At 55.5% G+C, this 25,472-nt stretch overlaps 1 protein-coding gene across 6 annotated transcripts in view; it reads left to right on the forward strand.

Moving 5' to 3' along the window:
* The window catches only part of SEPTIN11 (septin 11), an 88,310-nt gene that overhangs the window by 58,047 nt on the left and 4,791 nt on the right, over nucleotides 1–25,472 (forward strand). For 4 of the 6 annotated variants that reach the window (XR_004283507.1, XM_032334662.1, XM_032334661.1 and 1 more), the window contains exons 4-9: nucleotides 685–871; nucleotides 6,361–6,522; nucleotides 10,843–10,939; nucleotides 12,150–12,318; nucleotides 20,651–20,783; nucleotides 22,125–22,312. Coding sequence is in view for 5 of the 6 variants with exons in the window: in XM_032334662.1 (XP_032190553.1) it covers nucleotides 685–871; nucleotides 6,361–6,522; nucleotides 10,843–10,939; nucleotides 12,150–12,318; nucleotides 20,651–20,783; nucleotides 22,125–22,312 (936 nt within the window). In the remaining variant the exon portion in view is untranslated. Of the gene's footprint in view, nucleotides 1–684; nucleotides 872–6,360; nucleotides 6,523–10,842; nucleotides 10,940–12,149; nucleotides 12,319–20,650; nucleotides 20,784–22,124; nucleotides 22,313–22,391; nucleotides 25,346–25,472 lie in introns of those variants that run through there. The other 2 variants (XM_032334659.1, XM_032334663.1) reach the window with 1 other exon arrangement.

Below are 25,472 nucleotides of genomic sequence, written 5' to 3' on the forward strand. Positions count from 1 at the left end.
TGACTTGGTGCGAAGCAAGAGTTCAGAGTTGACCTTCGGAGCATGATGTGTGGGAGCTGGAAGTGATTGATCCTGAGGCTCCTGACCCGGGGCCCATCAGTGTGTAGACGGAACCAGGGGACGAGGCCGGGGCTCGGTGAGAGCGGGGAGGGGACCTCCCGCCTGGAGGAGTGGGGCGGACGCCGGCCGAGCTCCCACGGTGATGCCGCCGCCTGAAGTACAAGAACCCCGAGCGCCTCTCCGTGTCCGCACCGGGTCGGTCCGTGGGCGGAGGCGGTCCGAGCCCTTCACTGAGTCGGACTTGGAGACCGCGTTTGGGCCCCGCGGGAGGGCAGGTCGCGCGCTCTCAGCGGCGTCTTCCGTGGGGGGTGAGGGTCGCGCGGTCGTCGTCTCTGCTCGGAAGGACAGACGGACGAGCCGGGAGAGCGCTAGGGGGGAGAGCGCCGGAGAAGTGTTGGGGTCGGGGTCTGGGTCGGGGGGCGGCGGGCCGGGGGCGCAGGCGGGCGAGGGCTGCGAGCGTCGGGCCGGGACGCGCGGGGAGGGCCGGAGAGCGGAGCGGGGAGCCGGCCGGGGTGGGCGGCCTGGGGCGTGGGCGTCAGCGGGGGGCCGCGGGGGCGTCGCGCCGAGCCGCGGGGGCGGGAGACCCGACGGCCGAGCTGAGCCGAGGCCGCTCCCGCCGCGCAGCTACCGGCCCATCGTGGAGTACATCGACGCGCAGTTCGAGGCGTACCTGCAGGAGGAGCTCAAGATCCGGCGCTCGCTGTTCAGCTACCACGACTCCAGGGTCCACGCCTGCCTCTACTTCATCGCCCCCACCGGCCACTCCCTGAAGTCCCTGGACCTGGTCACCATGAAGAAGCTGGACAGCAAGGTATGCCCCGGCCGCCGGCCGCTCGCGGTTCGCATCCGGTCCCGGTCACATCCCCCATCCCCGTCCGGTTCGCATCCGGTCCCGGTCACATCCGCCATCCCCGTCCGGTTCGCATCCGGTCCCGGTCACATCCCCCATCCCCGTCCGGTTCGCATCCGGTCCCGGTCACATCCCCCATCCCGGTCCGGTTCGCATCCGGTCCCGGTCACATCCGCCATCCCGGTCCCGGTTCGCATCCGGTCCCGGTCACATCCGCCATCCCCGTCCGGTTCGCATCCGGTCCCGGTCACATCCCCCATCCCGGTCCCGGTTCGCATCCGGTCCCGGTCACATCCCCCATCCCGGTCCCGGTTCGCATCCGGTCCCGGTCACATCCCCCATCCCGGTCCCGGTTCGCATCCGGTCCCGGTCACATCCCCCATCCCGGTCCGGTTCGCATCCGGTCCCGGTCACATCCCCCATCCCGGTCCCGGTTCGCATCCGGTCCCGGTCACATCCCCCATCCCGGTCCGGTTCGCATCCGGTCCCGGTCACATCCCCCATCCCGGTCCCGGTTCGCATCCGGTCCCGGTCACATCCCCCATCCCGTCCGGTTCGCATCCGGTCCCGGTCACATCCCCCATCCCGGTCCCGGTTCGCATCCGGTCCCGGTCACATCCCCCATCCCCGTCCGGTTCGCATCCGGTCCCGGTCACATCCCCCATCCCGGTCCGGTTCGCATCCGGTCCCGGTCACATCCCCCATCCCGGTCCCGGTTCGCATCCGGTCCCGGTCACATCCCCCATCCCGTCCGGTTCGCATCCGGTCCCGGTCACATCCCCCATCCCCGTCCGGTTCGCATCCGGTCCCGGTCACATCCCCCATCCCGGTCCCGGTTCGCATCCGGTCCCGGTCACATCCCCCATCCCGTCCGGTTCGCATCCGGTCCCGGTCACATCCCCCATCCCGTCCGGTTCGCATCCGGTCCCGGTCACATCTGCCATCCCGGTCCGGTTCGCATCCGGTCCCGGTCACATCCCCCATCCCGGTCCCGGTTCGCATCCGGTCCCGGTCACATCCCCCATCCCGTCCGGTTCGCATCCGGTCCCGGTCACATCCCCCATCCCGGTCCCGGTTCGCATCCGGTCCCGGTCACATCCCCCATCCCGTCCGGTTCGCATCCGGTCCCGGTCACATCCGCCATCCCCGTCCGGTTCGCATCCGGTCCCGGTCACATCCCCCATCCCGTCCGGTTCGCATCCGGTCCCGGTCACATCCCCCATCCCGGTCCCGGTTCGCATCCGGTCCCGGTCACATCCCCCATCCCGGTCCCGGTTCGCATCCGGTCCCGGTCACATCCCCCATCCCGTCCGGTTCGCATCCGGTCCCGGTCACATCCCCCATCCCCGTCCGGTTCGCATCCGGTCCCGGTCACATCCCCCATCCCGGTCCCGGTTCGCATCCGGTCCTGGTCACATCCCCCATCCCGTCCGGTTCGCATCCGGTCCCGGTCACATCCCCCATCCCGTCCGGTTCGCATCCGGTCCCGGTCACATCCCCCATCCCGTCCGGTTCGCATCCGGTCCCGGTCACATCTGCCATCCCGGTCCGGTTCGCATCCGGTCCCGGTCACATCCCCCATCCCGGTCCCGGTTCGCATCCGGTCCCGGTCACATCCCCCATCCCGTCCGGTTCGCATCCGGTCCCGGTCACATCCCCCATCCCGTCCGGTTCGCATCCGGTCCCGGTCACATCCGCCATCCCCGTCCGGTTCGCATCCGGTCCCGGTCACATCCCCCATCCCGGTCCGGTTCGCATCCGGTCCCGGTCACATCCCCCATCCCGGTCCGGTTCGCATCCGGTCCCGGTCACATCCCCCATCCCGGTCCGGTTCGCATCCGGTCCCGGTCACATCCGCCATCCCCGTCCGGTTCGCATCCGGTCCCGGTCACATCCCCCATCCCGGTCCGGTTCGCATCCGGTCCCGGTCACATCCCCCATCCCGGTCCCGGTTCGCATCCGGTCCCGGTCACATCCCCTCTGCCGGGAGGCCCTGGTCTCGGTTCCCCTTTGCATGTCATTCGGTGCAGTTTGTTTGCGGGGCCGTTTCCCGCAGCAGTTGAGGTTCCCCGCGGGGTTGGAGGAAGGTCCAGAGATGGCCCCGCGCCTGCCCCGCACCCACACGCCCGCCGACCCGCACCTTGTTACCACGTGGGCGCTCAGCCCGCGAAGAGCTGTGGGCTCCGGGGCTCCCCGCTGCCGGCGGACGGGCCGGACCCCTCCAGAAAGAGCTGTACCTCGTTAGCGCGCACGGAGTCCTTTCCTGCCCCGAAACTCCTGCGCGCCTGTCCGTCCCCACTTCCTCCGACCCCGTAATGGTCTTTTCTGGTTTACAGAACAGTAGGGTTTAGCGATGTGAGAAAAAGGCTTCAAAACCTCCAAAAACTTCAAAACAAAACAAATAAAACCCATGGTGTTCTTTACCAGGTATTTTTAGTTCTTAAATTAGCTCCAGTGGGTGCTCTGAGGAGGGCCGGGGAGTTACATAGTGGAAGCACCTAAAAGGTCATAGGAAGGGTTAAATTTAGGGACATTGAAATATGAAGTCACAATTTGTTTATTTTCTTAAAAGCTCTAAATTTCTTTTTTTCTTTTTTTTTTTTTTTAAAGATTTTTATTTATTAGAAAGTGAGCACCGCACAGGGGGTGCAGAGGGAGAGGGAGAAGCAGTCTCCCCGCCGAGCAGGGAGCCCTATGCAGGACTTGGTCCTTGGGATCATGACCTGAGCCAAAGGCAGATGCCTAATCCACGGAGCCACCCAGGTGTCCCTTTCTAAATTTCTTTTTTAAAGACCTTTAAAAGTTTGGCTTTAATAATTAGGAAGTTTTGAGTGGGGGGGGGGAAGGTGTTAATTTTTTAAAAAAACTTAGGTGATAAGGACAGTCCAGCTCCTTCAATTTAAAACTGAATTGCACCCTTGTGTTTTTATTTTTTACTTATTTTTTAAAGATTTTAATTATTTATTTGACAGAGCACACAGCAGGCAGAGCAGCAGCAGAGAGAGAGGGAGAAGCAGACTTCACACAGAGCAGAGAGCCTGATGTGGGGCTCCATCCCAGAACCCTGAGATCATGACCTGAACCAAAGGCAGAGGCTTAACCCACTGAGCCACCCAGGCGCCCCTGCCATGTGTTTTTAAAAAGTAGTTTCCGTTTGTCACCTGAGCTTTCCACATTAATAACCTCTCCCTTTTACAACATTTTGAAGGAAATGTACTGACAAGTTTGATAAGTTAATGGTCTGTTTTACAATTACTTTGATTTTTCATTTTGAAGTAAATGGAGGACAGGACGTTCTGAGACCAAAGAACCACATGACAGTGGGAATGACCACAGAAAGAAGTCATGGCATTTTCTCTTCTAACCTCCTTTTTGAGTTCCATGGAGAGTCTTACCAGCTCCAGAGGGTTTTGTTGGGTGTTATTTTTTGTCTAAACAAACACTGTTGGAAAGATGCTTTCTCTCCAGAGGAACATGATGGAGAACACTCAGGAGACCAGCCTGTCCCCAGGGCCTCTGTCTGAACTCGATGCCAGAGCGCTGGCCGAGGCTGACGCAGAGCCAGGCTCCTCGGCCTCCAGCACGAGCAGACACACAGCTTTGCTGAGACAGTCTGGTGGCACGAGGGACCACTGCAGCCGGCGTGTTCTTCTGAGAACAGAGAGAAGCCCTTCTCCGTCGCGTTTCTTTCAGCTGCAGTTAGCCACGGACGGTGGAGGGATCTGGGCCGTGAGGCAGGCTCCCTGTGCTGTCCTGTCCTGGCGGCAGGGCTGGGCGATGGGCAGAGAAGGAGGCTGGTCCGAGGGCTGTGGACCAAGCCCACAGCCAGGAGGATATTAGCAACAGGGTCCTGCTTAGTAGAGTTGAGTTAAAAAGGGAGAGAAAATAAGGCAAAGCAAACCCAGCTGGAAACCAACAAAGTACCCAGAAAGCAGGTTAGACGCTTTCCGAGACCGCTGTTGCTGTGGAGCCAGGCCTGCCGGACAGCATCTGCAAATGGTATTTGCAAAAAGGTTTGTTGATAGAAGCAGAGTGAAAAGTTCAGGCTCTTAACTATATAAATCACAAATCTGTGATAATTTCAGAAAAGATTTTTAAGCCCCGCCACTGAGGACGATTTTAAATCTAGATTGCTGGATTCATCTACCTACTCTGATCAAGAAACTGTGAAACTCGGCCATTCTGTGTGTGTGATGGTCCCTGAGAGCTAAGCACGCGCAGAGGCGGCCGGGGAGAACAACGGGGAAGTGCTGGCGTCCGACCCACACGTTTCCCCGCCGCTAGTGTGTCCCGCAGTCTGGGGCTTGCTGCGTGAGCCCACGCGGGAGGGTCGGAGTGCGTGGGGAATAGGGGAAGAGGAGGTTTTTCTCTCCACATGTCTTCTCATGGGGGTGGATCAGGGATTCTCATTTGGCTCTTGGAATAAAGGAAGAAGCAAAGGAAGGCAGATGTGACCAAGAAACCCTTGGGAAACACCCCCTCATTCTCTTGCTGGGAAGACTTTCTCACCGAGTCTGACCCCCTTCCCCCCGAGTTGGGCAGGGAGCATGACCCCAGGTCCTGGATGTCAGTAGCGTCTCACTGAAAGCTCCGTACCTACCACGGAGTGGAAGACAGTTACTCCTAAAAAAGGAATTTAAAAAAATGTGCCTTGTGGACAGTGCTAGGGAAGGTTGGAAGAATGACCGACATTGGGGTTCGGGGTTTGTGCTTGAGGGCGTCCCTGGCTCTCAACGCTGGGCTTCCTGCCACGGTTGGCAAACTCTGCCTTGTTCCTGGTCTGTGGAGCCCCTGCTCGGAAAGTGAGCCTTGTCTTTGGCGCTAGGTCTCGTTCTGGCATGAAGAAGTAACGTGCTAGAAGCCGGTGTTTCAAAAGAATTCGTTGGTGTGATTTTGAAAATTTTAAAAGTAGTTGAAACTGGTTTTGTTGGTGAACATGTTGGTTCTTCACCTCTAGCAGTCATTAGAAGAAAAGAGAGGAGGCTACTCTGGGAGAGGGGGCTGCTCCGCTGTTCTAACACAGGCTCGGCTGTCCCACTGTAGGGGCATGAAAAAATCCAGCTCCGGAAGTAGCTGGGAGAGGGCTAAAAGGAGTGGTTGGTTAGTCAAAGAACAGGCTTCTTTGTTACCGCTATTTGTCATAGAGTAACACTTCCTCTACTCTGTAAAAAAAGGAAAAAAAAAAAAAACCCCACGAGGTAGCACAGAAGAGGAAATTCCAAGTACGCCCTCAGTGCCGGATGGGAGGAAGTACGAGTGTCCCCAGATGGAGCTCCGAGATTATCCCGTATTATCGTCATGTTGCATCTGGGCAGAAAGTCTGATTCTCCGCCTCGTCTCTGTTTGTTTTAAGTGAAGCTTTACAGTTTTTGTTGTTTATTATGTTTCATTCATTTGTCGTATTTTTCTTCCATGGGAGTCGTGGCAAAGTGGGTGTGTTTGTTTCTCAGGTGAACATTATTCCGATCATTGCAAAAGCCGACACCATCGCCAAGAACGAGCTGCACAAATTCAAGAGTAAGATCATGAGTGAGCTCGTCAGCAACGGGGTCCAGATATACCAGTTCCCCACGGATGAGGAGACGGTGGCAGAGATCAACGCGACCATGAGCGTAAGTCCTCGGCTGCGGAACGGCTCCCCGTAATGTCCCGGAAGCTTTTCTTGGTGGCAGTGCTGTAGGGTGACTAGAACCCGGGGCCGGGAATCTCATGCGTCCGTGTGGCCCAGCCTGGCACCCTGGCAGGGCCCTTAGCCACCTGCTCCCCGGGTCCCCGTCCGTCAGAGGGGGAAGCGAGGCAAGCCGAGCTCCAGTTTCCTTCCCACTCGGGCAGGTGGGGTCCTACGGCGGATCCCACGGGAAGGGCCTGCCCGCCCAGCGCCACCTCACGCAGAGCAGCTTAGAGCACGCAGATCTCTGCTCGTTTCTGGCATTGCTGGCAGAACTACGTCCACCCGCCTCCTTCCGGTTCCGCGACGGGTTCCTGCCTTTCCCTCCTCCCTGATTCTCCTACCTTTCCTGTCCGCGGCTGAGCTGGCGGTTGAGGTGTGAGTTCTTCACCTCACAGGCAGGGTGCTCGGGAGAGCAACGACTGGAGAAAGCTTCAGCAGGTCTCAGGTGTGTCTGCGACACGGTGTCTCGTGGTGAGCCTCCGTGCTGCCCGCGGAGAGCCGAGTCTCTCCCGCTGCCTCTTCTGGAGCCCACAGCCGTGGCTCATCTCGCGGCCACGGTTACTACACATTTATTTTTTCTTTTAGGACTGTGTAACTTCTGTAGGAGTCGTGTTCTTGCACATAGTAAATGCCCAATGATGGTTTTTGGAATTCTTAAAATTGTAGGTTAGATTCAGTAAAATGTAATTAGAAGCTATTAAGTAAGTCGCCTTTCCCTGGATATAGGTTTAAAAATGATTCAAAAGTACGCTAGTGGCAGCAGAAGTCAGTCTAGATCTTTACATCGTGGTAGGTTGAATTATGTTCTACTTCCTTAGATCTGGTCATGAAAAGTGTCTAATGAGGTCATTAAATGCACTAAAGACACTTTTTAAAAAAATTAACAGCCTTATAATGAGATGTAATTGTTATACTGTACAATTTACCCATTTAAAGCATGCAATTCAGTGGCTTTTAGTATTTTCAGAGTGGTATAACCATCGCCACCATCAGTTTAGAACATTTTCATCACCCCAAAGAAGAAATTGTGTACCTTTTAGCCAGCATCCCTCTAGGCATCCCAGCCCTAGGCACCCACACTCTGCTTTCTTCTCTCTTATATTTGCCCATGCTAGACCTTCTGCCGTCCACCTGGAGAGGTGGATGACTTGGGCAAAGCTAGGAGCAGCCCTGAGACTTCAGCCCTGGCCTCGCATCTGTGTTGTCTGCCGTCATAATTTAGGAAAACAGGGTTAGTCCACAGACCTCCCTCTTTTTTTCATCAGTTCAGCTCACAGACTCTTCTGGATACCGCTGTTACTGTTCAGGGAGGAATTTCTTCCTTATGTTACTGCCGAGGGGACCAGGACTTTGGAAGCCAGTGCAGCTCCTGCCCTCTCCGGGCTGCTGTGTGGATTTCAAATGTCGGAGCTCAGGAAAGCGAAGGGAGCCCGGCCCCACTCTGCTCCAGTCTGGTCGCCCTCTGAGTTGTAAGACCCACGGCGGTGGCCACGCTCCTGGGGTCAGGATAGTAAAGGCTCTGGAACTCCTGGAAACTGGAGATGCTTTCTGGGGAGATGGCCTGAGGGGCTGTGAAAGGAAGGTCGTCCTAAGGGAGCGTGACTGTCCCTATTGGGAAGACGGAGCTGAAGCGAGCCGGGGAAGGGCAGTGAGGGGTTGGCCCTCGGGACCGCGTTGTAGCAAGCACAGGGCGCAGGAGCCCGTTCCCGTCCCGGTGGACCAGCATCCGTGCCCGTGCCCTTGGCAGAGCTGCGGCAGAGCCGCCCCTGAGCAGGACAGAAGCGGGCAGCGTGTCGGTGTCTCCGTACCTGGAGCCCTGCGGTCGTGGGCACCTAGAGCTGCGGAATGATCGCCGCCTCCGGTGCCGCGCGGCAGCTGCTAGTCCGGCGGGTGGGAGCTGTTCCCGCTGCCTCGTGTGGGGAGGAGGCTCCAGCCCGGGCCGTCTCGGGCCCTGCAGCCGCTGAACCACGAGCTGGCGTTACCCATCGTCGTGGGAAGTTCGTGGGAAGTTCGCGCCGCGTTAGCCCCGAGCCCCTCTGCTGCAGGGCGGCGGCCTGGGAGGTCAGTGCAGGAGTCAGGGCGAGTGTCCTCTCATGTTCTCTGTCCCCCTCCCCATCCTTTTAAATCATTTTGGATGGTCGTGCCCCTGGATTTGCGTTAAATTTCTCGGAAAGAAAATAGCCTTGGATCTTGGCTCTTTCTGTCTGTACCCAGCTAATGGAGATGACGGTCCCGGATGAACCTTGTTGTTCCACAAGAAACTGTCTTTTTAGGCTCCCCGTTGCAGTGTGCCCCGCTGGCGCAGTCCGTAGACCATACCGCTCCGGATCTCGAGGTCATGGGTTCGAGCCCCACACTTAGGTTCTCCTTTGCAAACAATTTGGGGTGATGAAATCTCACAAGATGGGTAAGAAACACATTTCTTTGGCGGTTGCTTTTGTCGCTCAGGGTGAGCGGAGAAAGCAGTTTTCTTGGGTCGTTACCCCAAAATGTCGGTCAGAAGGGCCCTGCTGCTCCGCAGCTCCAGGGAGCACGTCACAGTTCCAGACTCAGTCTGAGAAAGAGGATGTGCTTCCTCCCTACAGAGCGTGGGATGAACCAGAAAGTAGAAATATCTTAAGCATCAGTGAAATCCCACTTGGGCAGCCGGGCTCAGGGTTGTGCCCTCTGTGGGAGAGGGTTGGGCTTGGAAACGTGCTTGTCTTTCTCAGCTTGTCTGCAGTAGAAGGGCAGCGGCTCAAGGAGCTCGCGATAATCGGTCTCAGGACAGCCGTGTCAGATGTTCGTGCTCTGGCATGCTCGTAGGGAAGAGGTGGGTTTACTGACGACCTCTCATCCTGCCAGCGCCCGGGAGAGGCAGAGCCACTGCATGAGTCAACGGGGGGCAGTCTGGTGTCTTGAACGCCACCTCTGCTTGAGAGGAGTCTGGGCTGCAAGCCTTAGGCCAGTAATTTGGGCTAAAACGTATTTCTGACGTGAAATTTGTGCAGTGGCCATCTAAAGCCGTGCTGTTCAGTAGAAATACGAGTCACACAAGTAATTTAACACTTTACAGTCATCACATTTAAAAAGGTAAAAGGGGGGTGGGGTGCCTGGCTGGCTCAGTCTGTTTAGCATTGGATTCTTGGATTCCGCTCAGGTCACGATCTCAGGGTCATGAGATCGAGCCCCATGTCCAGCTCTGTGCTCAGTGTAGAGTCTGCTTGGAATTCTGTCCCTTCCTCCCCTTCCCCTCTGCTCATGTGCCGTCTCCCTCTCTCTCTCTCTCAAAATAAATAAAATCTTTTTTAGAAATGTGGCAGAGGGGCGCCTGGGTGGCTCAGTGGGTCAAAGCCTCTGCCTTCGGCTCAGGTCATGATCCCGGGGTCCTGGGATAGAGCCCCGTGTCGGGCTCTCTGCTCAGCAGGGAGCCTGCTTCCTCCTCTCTCTCTGCCTGCCTCTCTGCCTACCTGTGATCTCTGTCTGTCAAATAAATAAATAAAATCTTTTAAAAAAAAATGTGGCAGAAGTGGCATTATAAAAAAGAAAGTAAAAGGAAAGGTGGAATTAATTTAAAAGCCTAACTGACTATATTCAAAATATTATCATTTCAACTTATCAATATAAAAATTAATGAGATACTTTCACAGTAAGTCTTTGACATCCAATGTATATTTTATAATTACAGCACATTCCAATTTGGATGAATACTCAAGTTGCTCCTAACGTACTCCAAAGTTTTTCAATATGAAATAAGTCCCAAAAAGATAATTTTCATCTGTGTTTGCATCCACATCAAGCAGACAGGTTCTTTTTTTAGAAGATTTGAGTTTGAAGCAAAAAAAAGAAAAGAAGTGCCATCCCCAAACAATAGAATTTTATTTAATGGAAAAATATTTTATCTTCCATTTTTTTTTTTTTCCATTTTAAATTAAATGTAAATTAATAAAAAGTCAGATAAAACTTGTGTCTTAACCCCCCAAGCCCCATTTCGGGTGCTCAAGGGCCACAATGTTCGCGGCTGTGGTCTGGTGCGGTCCGTGTCCGCAGCTTCCTGTGTGGGGCAGAGACTCCTCCCGCTGCCCTCGAAGCTGGCTCCTGTCACCTGTTCCCGATCCCGGATCCCGTGGTAGAAAGGGTGGGGACACGCAGCCCAGGCCACGGACCTGCAGAGCACCCCCCCCCCCCCGCCCCCGGCCCTGCGGCAGGGGACGGGTGAGGCCTGCGGCAGGGGCCGGTGCTGGAGAAGGTGACTCATCTCTGGGCTTGTGTCCCTTCCCAGGTCCATCTCCCGTTCGCAGTGGTCGGCAGCACGGAAGAGGTGAAGATCGGCAACAAGATGGCCAAGGCCAGGCAGTACCCCTGGGGTGTGGTGCAGGGTAGGTGCATGTTACGAGGAGGGGAGTCTTCCCGTTTCAGCCCTGTGGCGACTGTCCCCATCTTGCCCTCCCTGCCGTGTTTGGGGGGGTGCTCGGCTGCAGGAGGGAGGGAGGGGGCGGCAGGGCTGTGCAGGAGGCAGTTGTCAAGCGAGGAAGCAAGACATGGTGGCCAGGTGGGTGGCCAGTGGGGAGAAGGGACCTCGCGCCCCTGAGGCAGCCCCTCGAGAGTGTGGGCTTGTGTGGCTGCGTCATCATATGTCCCTGGTAGGAGAGCGATCCACCCCAGCAATTTCACCCCTTTCTCCCTCTTTCAGCAGCCAAGTGTAAGAAAACTACTAAATGCTTCTTGTAAACGAGAGGGTACTTGTTTCTCTATTATCTCTGGAAAACTTGTCTCCCTTGTCTCCCAGTAAAGCGTTACCTGACTGCATATCGGAGAACTTTGAGGCTGTCTGACCTGTGCTTGGCACTGTGGGACATGCCCACAGTCTCTGACCTAAAAGAGCTTCCCATAGGTCGCTTTGTTGGGCAAGGACTGTGTTAGCTGCCCTCGTGCCTTTTGGAGGAAGATGCCCAGTGCTAGAGGTCAAGTAGAATCACTGCGGGAGGCTCCTTCACTGGTTTAAGCCCTGTCGGTCCTCCTTTCCTGTTGTTCTGAATAAAGGCCGTAAATCTGAAGAGAGAGACAAGATTACACCTTTGGGATCCCTAGGAAAATGACAATTTTTATGAGTCTTACCCGTTTCCTCTACAATAAAACTTTTCCTAGTGTTGATAAAAATTAACGAAGTGGTATGTAAAAACTGCCTTGGATTCCTCCTGGGGCCACGGAGGGGTGGAAATGACCTGGCTTTGCAGCCAGATGTTGGGGTGTTTGAATGTAGACCTGCTACCTCTCAGGTCAGCGTGCCTAGCTCAGCCTTGCTTCTGCATCTGCAAGACGAGAGTCACGACGCCTGCTGGGCAGAATTATCCTGAAGGGTAAAGACTGGATCTGTAAGGTCCCTCCCCCGGGGCAGGCCCCGGCGCTCACCGTGGTCATCGGTATTGCGGCCCGCGCCGTTCGCCGTCTGGTCCCCGCAGGGGGTCTGCAGCTGGCCTTGAGACCAGGGGATTCAGGAGCCAAGGTGGTAAACCTCTGGAGAGTGTCGCTTCAGATTTTCAGGGACGTCACTGCTCACAGCCACTCCCACCTTGCCGTGTCTTGCAGTTGAGAACGAAAACCACTGTGACTTCGTGAAGCTGCGGGAGATGCTGATCCGCGTGAACATGGAGGACCTGCGGGAGCAGACTCACACCCGCCATTACGAGCTGTATCGGCGCTGCAAGCTGGAGGAGATGGGCTTCAAGGACACGGACCCCGACAGCAAGCCTTTCAGGTATGAACACACCCCGCAGCCTGCTCCCAGTGGCTTGAGTGGCGTGTTGGCGCATCACGGAAATGCTTACTGGAGTAGGGCGCCTGGTGGCTCAGTTAGTTCAATGCCGATCCTTGGTTCCGGCTCAGGTCATGATCTCCGGGTTGTGGGATTGAGCTCTGAGCTCCGCGGTGGGCTCCGTGCTCAGTGGGAAGTTCGCTTCAGGGTCTCGCCCTCTGTCCTTCCCCCTGCATGGGCGCGTGTGTGAGCACACACACATACACACGCTCGCTTGCTCACTTGAGCTCTCAAATAATCTTAAAAAAAAAAAAAAGATACCAGTGACAGAGGGACCTGGTGGGGACACGTTAGCAGCGTAATAGCCAGGCACTGTGATCCGCGCGTCACTGGCATGACCTCAGCTGACGCACGTCGTCGGTGTCATTATCCTCCGTTTTACGGGTCGGCACGTTAAGGCACCGAGAGTGTAAACCACCTGCCCAGGGCACTGTGGGGGGCGTGAGCCCCGGCTCCGGACCGCCCCGTCCCGGAGGACGGAACCCGGCCCGGGCCGCTCACTGCAGCGTTCTGCGCTGGGGCTGCCCGCGGGGTCTCCCTCCCCAGGGCTCTTCTGCCCTCGGTGGCTCAGTGGCAGCCACTCATGAGGACGAGAGGGAGTAACTTTAGGTGGAGATGAAGGGGGGCATGACGTGAAGGGGAGAGTATCAAAGTCGGTGTAGAATTCGCGGCCCAGAAAGGCCCCGTCCGGGTCAGGACCGGGTGGTGGGGCGGGCTGGCAGGGTTGAGTACGTTGGCGGCGGAGTGGTGATGGCGGTGGGGGGTGGGGGCAGATTCGCCGCCTCTGATAGCCTTGTCCGTCCTGGCCCACACGACACCTCGGTGGGGATTTCAGGTGAGGAGACGCTGTGAGGTGTGTCGGCACAGGTTAGGGCTGCAGTTCCTTGGAAAAGACTGTTTCCTCCTCTGCTGTCTCTGTTTCCAGTTTTTATTCAAATCCCTCCTGCGAGCCCACCAGGAGGCCGGGTTGCTGGGCGGTCCGGCTGGGCTTCTGCAAGGCCTGGCAGAGCTGGGTCGCCTCCCCGCCTTCCGAGGCTCCGAGTGGTGGCAGATGTCATCCAGGCCTTCTGACCCGCAGACTAAGCTTCACCCCTGCATCTCCCGCTCCCCATTTGCTTCCATTTCTTCTGGCCTAAGGCTTCCTCGTTTTGCTTGGGCATCTCACTGTGCTCTCACTGCATTTATTTTTTCATTGGCGTATAATTGACAGCCGATATTCTATGGATTGCAGATGTACGACTTAGCGCTTAGTTCTGTAGAGTGCTCAGTGCTCCCCAGGAGAAGTGTGGTCACCAGCAGCGTTACTGCAGTATCACTGACTGCATCCCCTGTGGTGCACTTTCCGTCTCCATGACTGATGTATTTTACCACTGGTACAAGCCTGACCCGTCCCGGTCTTCCTTTATTTATATAAATAAATTATTTCACCCGTCACCTCGCCCCAGTCCCCCAACCACCAGTTTGTTCTTTGTATTTAAGAGTCTGGTTGGGTTTTGTTACTTTGTAAATTCATGTGCTTTTTTTTTAGATTTTTAAATTCACTTAGAGCAGAGGGAGGGGCAGAGGAAAAGGCAGAGAGAATCTCAAGCAGAGAGTGAGATGGAACCCGGTGGAGCCCGACTTGGAACCCGATCCCACGAGCTGGGATCATGACCTGAGCCAAAACCATGACGCTTAACCGCCCGAGCCACCCACGTGCCCCATTTATCTCTTCTGTTTTTTAGATTCCCCACGTAAGTGAAACCATACGGCATTTGTCTTTCTCTCTCTGCCTTATTTCGCTTAGCGTAATCTCTTCTAGGTCCATCCGTCTTGTCATAGACAGCAAGACCTCATTCTTTCTTCATAGCTGGGTACTACTCCACTGTGGGCATATGCCACGTTTTCCCTGGCCACGCACTTACTGATGGATGCTTAGGTGGTTCCCTATCCTGGCTGTAGTAAATAAAGTTCAAAAAACATAAGGTGCAGGCGCCTGGGTGGCTCAGTGGGTTAGGCCGCTGCCTTCGGCTCAGGTCATGATCTCAGGGTCCTGGGATCGAGTCCCGCATGGGGCTCTCTGCTCAGCAGGGAGCCTGCTTCCCTCTCTCTCTCTCTGCCTGCCTCTCCGTCTACTTGTGATCTTTCTCTGTCAAATAAATAAAATCTTTAAAAAAAAAAAAACAAAAGATGCATAGATCTTCTCAAACGAATAGTTTTGTTTTCTTTGGGTAAATACCCAGTAGAAAAATTGTTAGATTATACAGTATTTCTAATTTTGTAGGAACCTCCACACTTTTCCAGAGTGGCTGCCCCAGCTTACATTTCCACCAATAGCATGTGGAGGTTCCCTTTTCTCCACGTCGCCACAAACACGTTATTTCCTGACTTTGTGATACTAGCCATTTGAAAAGGCATGAGGTGTATCTCACTGTGGTTTTGGTTTGCATTTCCCTGATGCCGAGTGATGTGGAGCATCTTTTCATGTGTCTGTTGGCCATCTGGATGTCTTCCTTGGAAAAATGTCTGTTCAGATCCTCTGCCCATTTTTCAATTGGATTTTTTTGGTGTTGAGTTGTGCGAGTTCTGTATATAGTTTGGTTATTAACCCCTTATCCGCCACTTCACTAGCAAATATCTTCTGCCACCCAGTACATTGACTTTTAGTTCTATTGGTGGTTTCCTTTGCTTTGCAAAAGCTTTTTAGTTTGATGTAGTCCCCGTTCTATTTATTTCCCTTGCCTGAGGAGACATGTCTAGAAAGAAAAAACAAAGCTGGAGGTATCACAGTCCCAGATTTCAAGATACACTACAGAGCTGTAGTAACCAACACACTGGCATGAAGAAAAGACACATCGATCAGCGGGACAGGATAGAGATCCCAGAAAAACTCAGACTTACGTGGTCAGTTACTTTATGACCAAGGAGGCAGGAATATGTGATGGGAAGAGTCTCTAACGAATGGTATTGGGGAAACTGGACGGCCACAGGCAAGAGAATGAAACCAGACCGCTCTCTCACAGCACACACAGAAATAACTCAAAATGGATTAAAGGCCTAAATGTGAAACCCGAAACCATAAGCTCCTTGAAGAGACCACAGGCGGTTTCTCTCCCACTGGCCGTAGCAACATTCTGTAGATCGGTCTCCTCAGGCAAGGGAAACAAAAGCAAAAATAAAGTATTAGGGGACTGAGGTTTCCTTTTTGATAATAAAATGGGGGAGTATATATTATAAATACACATCCAAACTTTTACTCTTTTCCCTATATAAAAAAAAAAGTAGACAGAAGTAGACTTTTCAAACCGCTTGCCGTCCCTTTGGTTACTGGGAACACTGGAAGTGTTTCGTCCCAGAAATCCACTCGCTTACGCTCCGGGTGTCCATCTCGGTGCAAGCGAAGACCGTCGGAGCACGAGAGCCGGCTTTGAGCAGAGAGGAAGGCGGAATCGACTGGGTTTCCCGTTTCCGGAGAACCACTGCTGAGAAAAGGGCTCGCACTTCCCCTCCGAGGACCCTCCGGCTTCCCGGGCACTTGCCGGGCACTTGCCGGTGAGCCCGGGACCGCACTGAAGGGGCGCGGGGTGCCGTGAGGGGACCCCGGGAAAGATGCCGCAGTTCAGGAAAAGCAAAAGCTGCGGCTGCTCGAGTGGCTCCCGGAACGTCCTCTTCCGAGCGCTCACTCTGGACGCCCTTAGATGTTTCTCCCGCGGGAATTTTGGGTGCGCTGAGGGGGGTGAGTGTGATTCTCAAAGCGGAGGGTTTCTGCGGGTGCGCGATGGAGCCGTCCCTCCCTTCCAGCATCCCGTGTCTCTCTTTGTCCTCCAAGCCCCTCTTGCATTTTCAAAGCAGACAATGACCTCTAAAGCCAAGGCTGGGAAGGGGCCGCGTCACCCGAATACACTGCGCCGTGAGAGACAGAAGCCGGAGCCGGGGGAGCCCAGTAGCCGGCTGCGGGAAAGCCTGGGGAGGACATCGGAGGCCGCAAAGCCGAGGCCGTCCCTGCTAGTGTCCTTGAACCTGCCGCCGTTCAGAGTTGTCTGGGGCAGGATCTCCCTGTCTGTCCACCTGTGTACCTGTGCGGGCGGCAGCCTGCTGTCCCCTGGGCCCAGCTTTGCCACCTGCTGCCCTGCAGTCAGCCCAGCCGGAGCAGCGCGCCGCCTCTGGGCCCGTCTCCCTTCCCTGGACCGCAGCGGGGGGGATTAGGACCTAAGTGGGGTCTGGACCGCTCTTGTTCCTGCTTCTCTTCTGAGACGTCCCTGCCCAAACTGCCCCTTCTCATCTCAGAATACCGCCTCTTCCTGACTCTGTCAGCTCACAGAAAGAGCCTTGTTCTCTCAAGAGATCTCTCGAGAGATCACAGAGTTTTCAGGTTCGTGAGACCCATTTGTGTTGGGGGGAGCACGGAGACTTGGTTCCCCAGCTGTGCCGTGTGGCGGGCGGGGCTCCAGCGTGAGCGGCTCTGCTGTGGGACCGCGCGGACGACTGTAGCCGAGTGTCCTCATCCAGGAGACGGGAGGTGGGTAGCAATACCCGCCGGGCCAGGTTCTTGTGAGCATCGATGGGTTCTCGCGTGTAAACGCTTCACGAACGCTGGTGACGTGCCGTTCTCTGGCACGCCCTGCGCCAGGTCGTTCCTGGGGGTCGGAGCAGAGAGAGGACTGTGCTGCGGGAACTACCAGAGGGAAGTCGGGACTGAGCTACCCGTGCTCAGCTCCGCTTTCCCTTGACCTCCGTGAGCAGCACCCACCTCTGCTTGGGGCTGTTGAGGAAACGAGAAGAGGGGAGCGTGCCGGCCGGCTCAGCCCGAGGAGTGCGGGACTCGTCATCTCAGGGTTGTGAGTTCGAGCCCCACATTAGGTGTAGAGATGACTTAAAAATAAAATCTTAACTATAAAAGTGAAAACTGTGGTTTCAGTCCGGCTTAAAACTTCTTGAAAAAATTGCTTATTACTCATTGAGAAAAGGGTGTTAATAACTACAATTAAAAATTAAGTCGAGGGGCGCCTGGGTGGCTCAGTGGGTTAAAGCCTCTGCCTTCGGCTCAGGTCACGATCTCAGGGTCCTGGGATCGGGCTCTCTGCTCAGCGGGGAGCCTGCTTCCTCCTCTCTGTCTCTTCCTGCCTCTCTGCCTCCTTGTGATCTCTGTCTGTCAAATAAATAAATAAAAAATCTTTAAAAAAAGAAAAAAAAGAGAAATTAAGTCGAAGAGCTAAAAACGGCCAGAGACGTCATCCAGTGGGTATCTGTGAGTGGATGACACAGAACTGGTTTGTACTGACCTAAAGCATTAGTGAGGGCTTCTGGTGTCTCATAACTCCACTGGCAGAGGCTTCTGGGGACGGTGACCCCATGAATGTGAATGTGTGGTGGTTCCAGGTCATTCTCAGGATCCCACTGGGGTTGTGACTCCTTGGAATTCAGGCTTAAGATTTCCTAAGTGTTGCTCATCATTTTCAGGGTCAGTGTTCGGAGGCTGGTTCATGTCCTAGGACACAGTGATGGCACGAGTGGCATTTGTTGAGCCCACTTCCTTGTTCCAACCCAGATGCCAAGACTGTGGCTGGGTCTCCACGGCCGAGGCCCTCCGACTGGCCGCAGCGTTGCCTGATCGCCTTTTTCTAGGACACAGGCTTTCTGACTTTGGGTGGCAGCCTTCACTGTAAAACGTGTTCTCTGTATTGTGATCCGGTCTGCAAATTTTGAAGTACATCTGTTCTTAGTGCTTGCCCTGCACTGTGGTATTTTCTGTTCTATTCTGTTAAACTTTTTCATTGAGCATACTGGTTAAGACTGTTGTTTGGGTCATGACCCCTAGTTTGAAATGTATCTCCAGAAACTGGAGCATGGGTAGGTTTTGGCTGGGACCGGATGAGGCAGAGTCATCGTGAGGGCTCTCATACCCTAGGTAGGTAGCTGTGGGTTACTTGAAGAAGTTTCCACGATTAAACAGATTTGGGGAGCTCTAAGCAAATAAACAGATTCTTGTACATAAGGACTTTTAGAGCATTTAAGACAAGCGGTTGTTGGTGGACGAGTTTTATCAAGTCACCTGGAAGCATTTTAAAAATACAGATGATGTCGTGTTCGCCTGACATCCTGAATCAGCCCCTCCAGGATTGGGGTTAGGAAACGGTTCAGGAAAGTCCAATAAAACGGGCCCAGGTGATCCTGACGGGCTCCCGTGCTTGGGGGACATGCGTGTTGTGACTCTCCAACAGGAGACCTCACAGAGCATTTTCCCTGGACTCTGTTGCCTCGGGAACCCCTCTTCTGAAGATCCCTTGAAACCCAGTGATCTCTGAACACATGTTGGGTAGTATTTCTGTAAAACGTGTTCTACTTCTCGTTAGGAAGAAGTGGGCACTTACATTCATTATCGTAAAGTTAAAAATGTTTCCCTCAAACTTTTGTACCAGAGGCAGGTCCTCTTCTGCCTTTGGCAACTCTGATCCAAGTAAAGGTGACCAAGAGTCCATGGGTGCCAACAAGCAGAATCCAATTCATGAATTAGTTCTGAGAGTACATTTCCATATCTTAAATTTCAAGTGCAAATACTGCTACTAACATTAACCACGTCCACACTGGCCAAAGTTGTTTTTGTTTCCAAAGGTAACACGCAAGCTAAACGTGCCTCTGGGAACTCATAAAGTACTTGATTGTTCCTTAACAGTAGTGTTGACACTCGTGAGGGCAGGAGCACTTTTAAAAATTATTTATTCATTTATTTATTTGGGGGAAAGAGTGTGCGGAGCGAGAGGAAGGGAAGCAGGCTCCGCGCCCAGTGCAGAGCCTGACCCGGGGCCCGATGACCTGAGCCCAGGTCACGAGTGAGACACCCCACTGAGCGAGCCCCCCAGACGCCCCAGGAGAACTTACTTTAATCAACCAATAAAAGTGTTGGTTAGAGAATTCCAGGCAATCCCGATTGATGCACGTTCTGGTCGTTCATCTGCGCGTCTCCTGCTCCCTCACCTGAGCGCCCTTTTCCTCCTGTGAGAGGACGAGTGTGGACGCAGGAGGCTCCGCGTGGCGGCCTGGGCTGTCCACGGCGCTCGCCACGCGGAGTCAGCAGCCGGGAGGCACTCAGTCCGCAGGTAAGGGGCTCATCCTGCGGCGCTGTGTTCCTGTAACAAGGCTGGCTGTCGGGGAGCGGCAGGGGCCTAGTGGGAACAGCACCGCACCAGACTCAGTGCCGGTGTGGGGACGGGGGCGTTTCCTTCACTCGTGTCACCAAAAGCGTCTTTTCCGGCAGCGTATCTGCTCTGACGGACAGATAGAGCCGAGTCTGGCATTCAGTTCAAAATACTGGGCTCAAAGTTCTGTAGCTCGTCAGGAGGAGGGTGAGGCTTCAGGTAAAAATAAAACTCCTGCCCGCTTGGTTTACCGTTGGTAATGGGACTTGAAAAGTAGCAGTTTTCTGTAACATTTGTAGATAGACGGTTGTCTCTTTAGGTGGGTCACGGCATCGTTTTCTGAATTGGGGAGTGGAGGGGCGTGCGTGGGAGAAGAGGGGTGTTTGCCCCTGGTGGTGTGTCCAGGGCTGTCCCCGCTTGGCCCCTGTGTCATTCCCATGATCCTGTCCCGAGGAGGTAAGTGCCGCCATATCCACCTCTTACAGACGACATTGAGGCCTAGGGACGGTGCCCTTCCCGGGACCGGCCGCTGAGCTGCTGCCGCCCGAGTCCAGACCCTGCTGGGGGGTTCCCGTGCTGGTGCGTGCTCTCTGCCATGCTATGCGGCCTTCATGCCCTAAAACTCTGCCTCTTGCTTGGTGCCTGCCTTATTGGCTGATCTGGGAGCTACGGGCCAGCCCAGCCCAGGCGTCGCCTCTGCAAAGACACTTGGGGGAAGCGTGGCCAGAGAGTCACCCATGGAGAGCCGGATCACGCCGCTGACTCGGCTCCGGTTCTCCGTGGGCTTGTCTTTGTTCTCACTGCGTGACTGAAAGGACAGAGTGTGCCACGTTCTGTGTCCTTTGATACAGGAGGTGGCAGCCTCATCTGGTTTTTTTTTTTTTTTAAAGATTTTATTTATTTGTTTGACAGACAGAGGTCACAAGTAGGCAGAGAGGCAGGCAGAGAGAGAGGAGGAAGCAGGCTCCCTGCAAGCAGAGAGCCCGATGCGGGGCTCGATCCCAGGACCCTGAGATCATGACCTGAGCCGAAGGTGGCCACTGAGCCACCAGGCGCCCCTCCCTCATCTCTTTTTTGGGAAGCAGCGAGTAGGAATTACATAAGCTGAAATATCCTGTTCAACTTCACAACATTGTCCTTGGTTTGTGGCTTTTGAACAGTCTCCAGGAGACCTACGAAGCGAAAAGGAACGAATTTCTGGGAGAACTTCAGAAGAAAGAAGAAGAGATGAGGCAGATGTTTGTGATGAGAGTGAAGGAGAAGGAAGCGGAACTTAAAGAGGCAGAGAAAGAGGTGAGCCGCCTGTCTCCTTCGGGGCGGGCACAGGTCAGCAAGGTGTGTGACGGGCACGTCCGGGTGCGCAGAACTCCGTGCGCTCCTGCGTGCTCTCCGCATGTGTCTTAGCGCACGAACAGCAGACGGACGTGGCAAGGACGTGCCGGTCAGGTATTCTTAGCCCCATTTCCCAGATGATAAAACCGAGGCCTGGAGGTTGGATGATCTCTGCAGCCACATAACCTAGTATGTAGCGCAGCTGAAACTAGAACTAGACCTTAGGTCTCGAGGTGAGGTCCCGTGTTCTCTGTAGCTCTGTATTTTCTCAGTTTTAAGTCTTGCAACGGAAGAGTTGGGATTCTGGGACCATTATTACAGTCTGTCCGCCAACCCGGTGAGCCAAGCCGTGGAGGGGCCCCGGGGCGCCCGCTGCTGGGTGACGGGTCTAGCTGTGGGCCTCTTCTGGAGGGGCTCACACTCGCTGCTCCAGGGCCTCGAGACTCCGTGTCATTGCCTGTGACCAGGCCCCGTTAACCGCCTCCTGGAATTTCGCACAGATTTCCGCTGTGGCACGCATCGCACCGAGACGGGGGCGGGCGGGGGAGACGATAATCTCCCTGAATCCGACGGCCCATCAGGAGCATCTCGGGCTTGTACATTTCCAAATTGCACGGTTTCCTCATCGTCCCCTTTAACGTAATCTTGATCAAGACAACTGAACTTCAGGGGCTGTTTAAGGAGCTAAGCCCTCGGTATAGTTTTGCTGCCGAGCAGAGTTGATCCTGGCTTATTGATGGCGATAGGTACAAAGTGGAAGCCGGAGAGAAATCTGAAATTACCCAGTAAGAGCTTTTCTCTTTCTTCTTTCTGTCCTCCCTTCCTCCGTGCTTTTGTTTCTGCCTCGTGATAATTTTCTGAATTCGATTTATGAAGGAATTTGCCAGAAACCTCCCAACAGATTCTTACTATTCCAGTAGCCTGTAGTGTCTGTATCACTGTGTGTGTCTGTAGTGAGTGAGTGTCTATTACACACTGGGAAAAAGGACCAGAAATCCAGAAGTACTCTTACCACTTGGGTAAATTGCTAGTTCGGAGCGTGGATAATTTTTTTCTTCTTTATGCTTCTTGCAATGACCATGTGTTTTATTATCAGTAAGAATGAACAGGATTCCCTTCAGTGTGCTGGCGTCCAAGTCTGAAGGGCGCGTCGCCGGGCTTGGAGGCCGCTCTCTGCCCCCGCCCCGGCCCCCCATCGCAGGTGCAGCAACACGGAGCGGCCGTCGTTTTTGAACAGATGCCCGGGGCCTCCAGCAGGGCCGTCACTCCCTCACCCGGCTCGCCCCCTCTTTCCCTCTCCAGCTCCACGAGAAGTTTGACCTCCTGAAGCGGACCCACCAGGAAGAGAAGAAGAAGGTGGAGGACAAGAAGAAGGAGCTGGAGGAGGAGGTGAGCAACTTCCAGAAGAAGAAGGCGGCGGCTCAGCTCCTGCAGTCCCAGACGCAGCAGGCGGGCGCGCAGCAAACCAAGAAGGACAAGGATAAGAAAAAGTAAGCGGGTGTCCCCCACGCTCCGGGGCCCTCCTAACCATTTATTCCTCTTGCATGTTTCCGCTTTCCCCATGGACAGACTGGAAGCTGGTCTGTGACCAGAAAGATAAAAGCAAGTCTGTTCTCCGCAGTGCAGGGAGATGGTACAGGTTTCTAAAGTGTGCGCAAAGGGTGCACAGACCTAACGTATAACACCGGACCGCGCGGCACGCGGTCGGGCTGGAGGCACCTGCCGTCCCGCGGCGTCTTCCGCACCAGCACTAGGACTGGAGAAGACGGTCCGTTTCTCTTCAGTGCTCTCTGGAGACCGTCCTCGAGACTCGATGAGGGCGTCCTGGACGGACGGTGGTGAAGGTCGTTCTCTTCTGTGTGGCGCGGCCTGATACGCCAGTCACCGAAGGTCTTGTTTCCGAAGGGGAAGACCGGGACAGCCGGCTAGGGGCCGCCGCGCTTTCCCCTAAATGCGACCGGTGAACTGTGGGTCCGTCCACCTTCCCGTCCAGACGCCCCGCCCCCATCCTCGAAGCACAGGAAAGAGTATCTGAGACACAGCCTGGATTTCACGTGCCCCCGGGTCGGGTCCTCTCTGGGTCGCCGCTTCCCGTCGCAGCGGCAGCGGCGGCCGCCTGGGTCCCGCGGGGGGTGCGGGCCGGCCTCGGCCTGTCGCGCCGGCCCGTCCGCACCAGCGCGGGGCGTCCCGGGTCGCGGCCGGCGTGGCAGGCGCAGGGGCAGGACGGGTCTCCCGGGCCAGCCAGCCCAGGGCGCCGCCGTCCCGCGTCTGCTGAGCGGGTGGGGCTCTCGGGGCCGCGACGGGTGTCGGGGTTCTTAGTCTTGACCCTGGGGGCCAGGTTCCCGGTTCTAGGGGACGCGCTGGGCAGCAGGCGCGGGGGAGCTGCGGGGCGCGGGGCGGGCAGAGGCCGGGGCGGGGCTGGGCCTGGCCGCGGGGTGCGCGCCCCGACGGACGTCGCCCAATGTCCCGATGCTCTCGCCCCGCGGCCGCGCACGGTTTCGCATCCACCGCACACGCGGACTCCGGGACGCGGAGCCGCGGGACACGCGTGAAGAGGCCGAAGAAGGAAGCGCGTTCCCTGGGCGACGGCACGGCGTGGGCGAAGCGCGCTGCGGGTTAACGGTCGGTCCAGACGCGAGCGAGGGAGCCCCGGGGCCGGACCAGGTCAGGCCGGACGGAGTCTGAGCGGAACCGCTGCCGGCACCGCGACCCCGTCCGGGAATGTGCGCGCCGGGAGCGGCGGCCACTCGCCGGGACGGTCCGTGCGGCCGGGACTCGGCTCCTCCAGTGCGGCCGGACGGGAAGTCGCGGGGCCTCGTCCCCTGCTGACCCGAGCTCGCCCGGGATCAAGTGTGTGCGTGTGTCTGTGTGCGTGTGTGCGTGTAAGTGCGTGTGTGCGTGTGTGAATGTGAGTGGGTGCACGCACGTGTGGGCGCACATCCGTCGGTACGGATGAAACAGCTGCCGACTCACGGCTTAGGAGACCCAGAGTCAAGTTTTTCTTACCCTGAAGCACTCGTGTGCGTGAAGGTCCACGTCTTCTAAGATCTTTTTAAAAGACCAGCAGCGCTCCGAGGAGATGCCCCGCACCCTGGACGTGCCTTGAAGCCACACAAGCTACACGAGCTGCTCCGCACTGTGCCTCCGTTGGACACCAGTCTGTGTAGGGACAGACTTCCCGGGGAGGGAGGTTTCTCCTTGCCCTTTCGATCATTTTAGGTTATTTTCATCCCAGCCTCAGGCCTTAGCGTTGTATAATGCCTTTCAAGTTCACACAAAATATGTGTAAATTCTATTTTAGCCTTATTTATACATTCCCTTGTGTTAGTGCTAGAATTAGACTTCATTTGGCGCACAGCAGTGACCAGATTTCCTACCTGACAAGCACATACTTTTGGGTTCTTAACCTTTTCTACAACTTCCCCATCTGAGGCCAAAGGCAGCTGCCGGTCGGAGGCCTGGGTGTGGAGGTGAGGGGACCCCCACCTCGCGCCTGAGGGCCCCGGGGGCAGTTTGGGCTGGACAGGACACAGGAAGACGGTCACCGGAGCAGCACTTGGAGACGAATGGGATACGTGGCTGGAGGCGATACCGGGGTCCCCTGTGTGCCCCTTTAGAGCTGGCTTTGTTGTGGGGAGAAAATCGTTCTAGAAAGAGATGCGCACTTATTCACTCGCTATGCTTCCACCTTGAAAATTAACTTCGTGTTTCTAATAGTTTCAAATTCTGTTTTGCTCTTCTGGGGATGCGCCCCCTTTTTAACATACGTAAGGTTTTATACTTCTTGGCCTGTGGTGGCACGAGAGCCCACATTTCCTAAGGTGACAGGCAGAGTACAGCCGACCGGGGGCACCTCCCGCCCTCCCCAGCTGGCGCTGCCCAGGGTGAGGCCTTCAGCGGACCGCGCTCCTCCTTTTGGAAAACTCGGCACCACTGCCGTTGCCAGGAGGCCTGGGTGGTGACGTTTCATCCACCCGGAAAGAAGGTTTTAAAATCCATCATTTACAAACGGTCGCTGGCATCCGAGAACGACAGGTTACACAGCCGTCCGCTCCTCTGTTGTAGAGAAAGTTTGATTTTCCCTCCTCGCTAAGGAAGGAGGTTGCATGTTTCGGACGCGCCTGCGGGGAGGCCTGCGGCTCTCGGGGAAGGTGTCGCGCTCTGCCCCCAGAGCTGCGGCCACCACCCCCCAGTGCCGGTCCTACTTCTCCTTCCCGAGTGCATGCGTGGCCCGTCCCCGTCCCCTGCACGCCAGTCCCCGAGTCAACGGCTCAGAGACGGTGCTGCAGATTTATTCTCTGACTCCAACCGCCCAGACACGGAACGATGCGCTTCTCTTCAGCGCCGAGGGGAAGCCGAATTAGTGGATAACGTTCTGTGTTATTTGAGAAAAAGAAAACCTTCCATATAATATGGAGTGGTTTCAAGAAGTCAGTCCTAAAGTCTTAATTACATGGAAATGGAAACTAACTGTGTGTTCTTTAATTCAGTATTAAAATGTTGCTTTTGCTTGTCCTGTAGAATAGCTTCCTCCGATGCGTGGTTTTAATTTCTGTCAGTTCCATAATCATTGCATGAGCATTCACCATCACCGAATGCTGGTGCTGGCGCTCCTAATTTTCCTTTCTTTTTTATTTATTATTATTTCTA

This window comes from Mustela erminea, chromosome 2, assembly GCF_009829155.1.
Source record: "Mustela erminea isolate mMusErm1 chromosome 2, mMusErm1.Pri, whole genome shotgun sequence".
Taxonomy (NCBI): domain Eukaryota; kingdom Metazoa; phylum Chordata; class Mammalia; order Carnivora; family Mustelidae; genus Mustela; species Mustela erminea.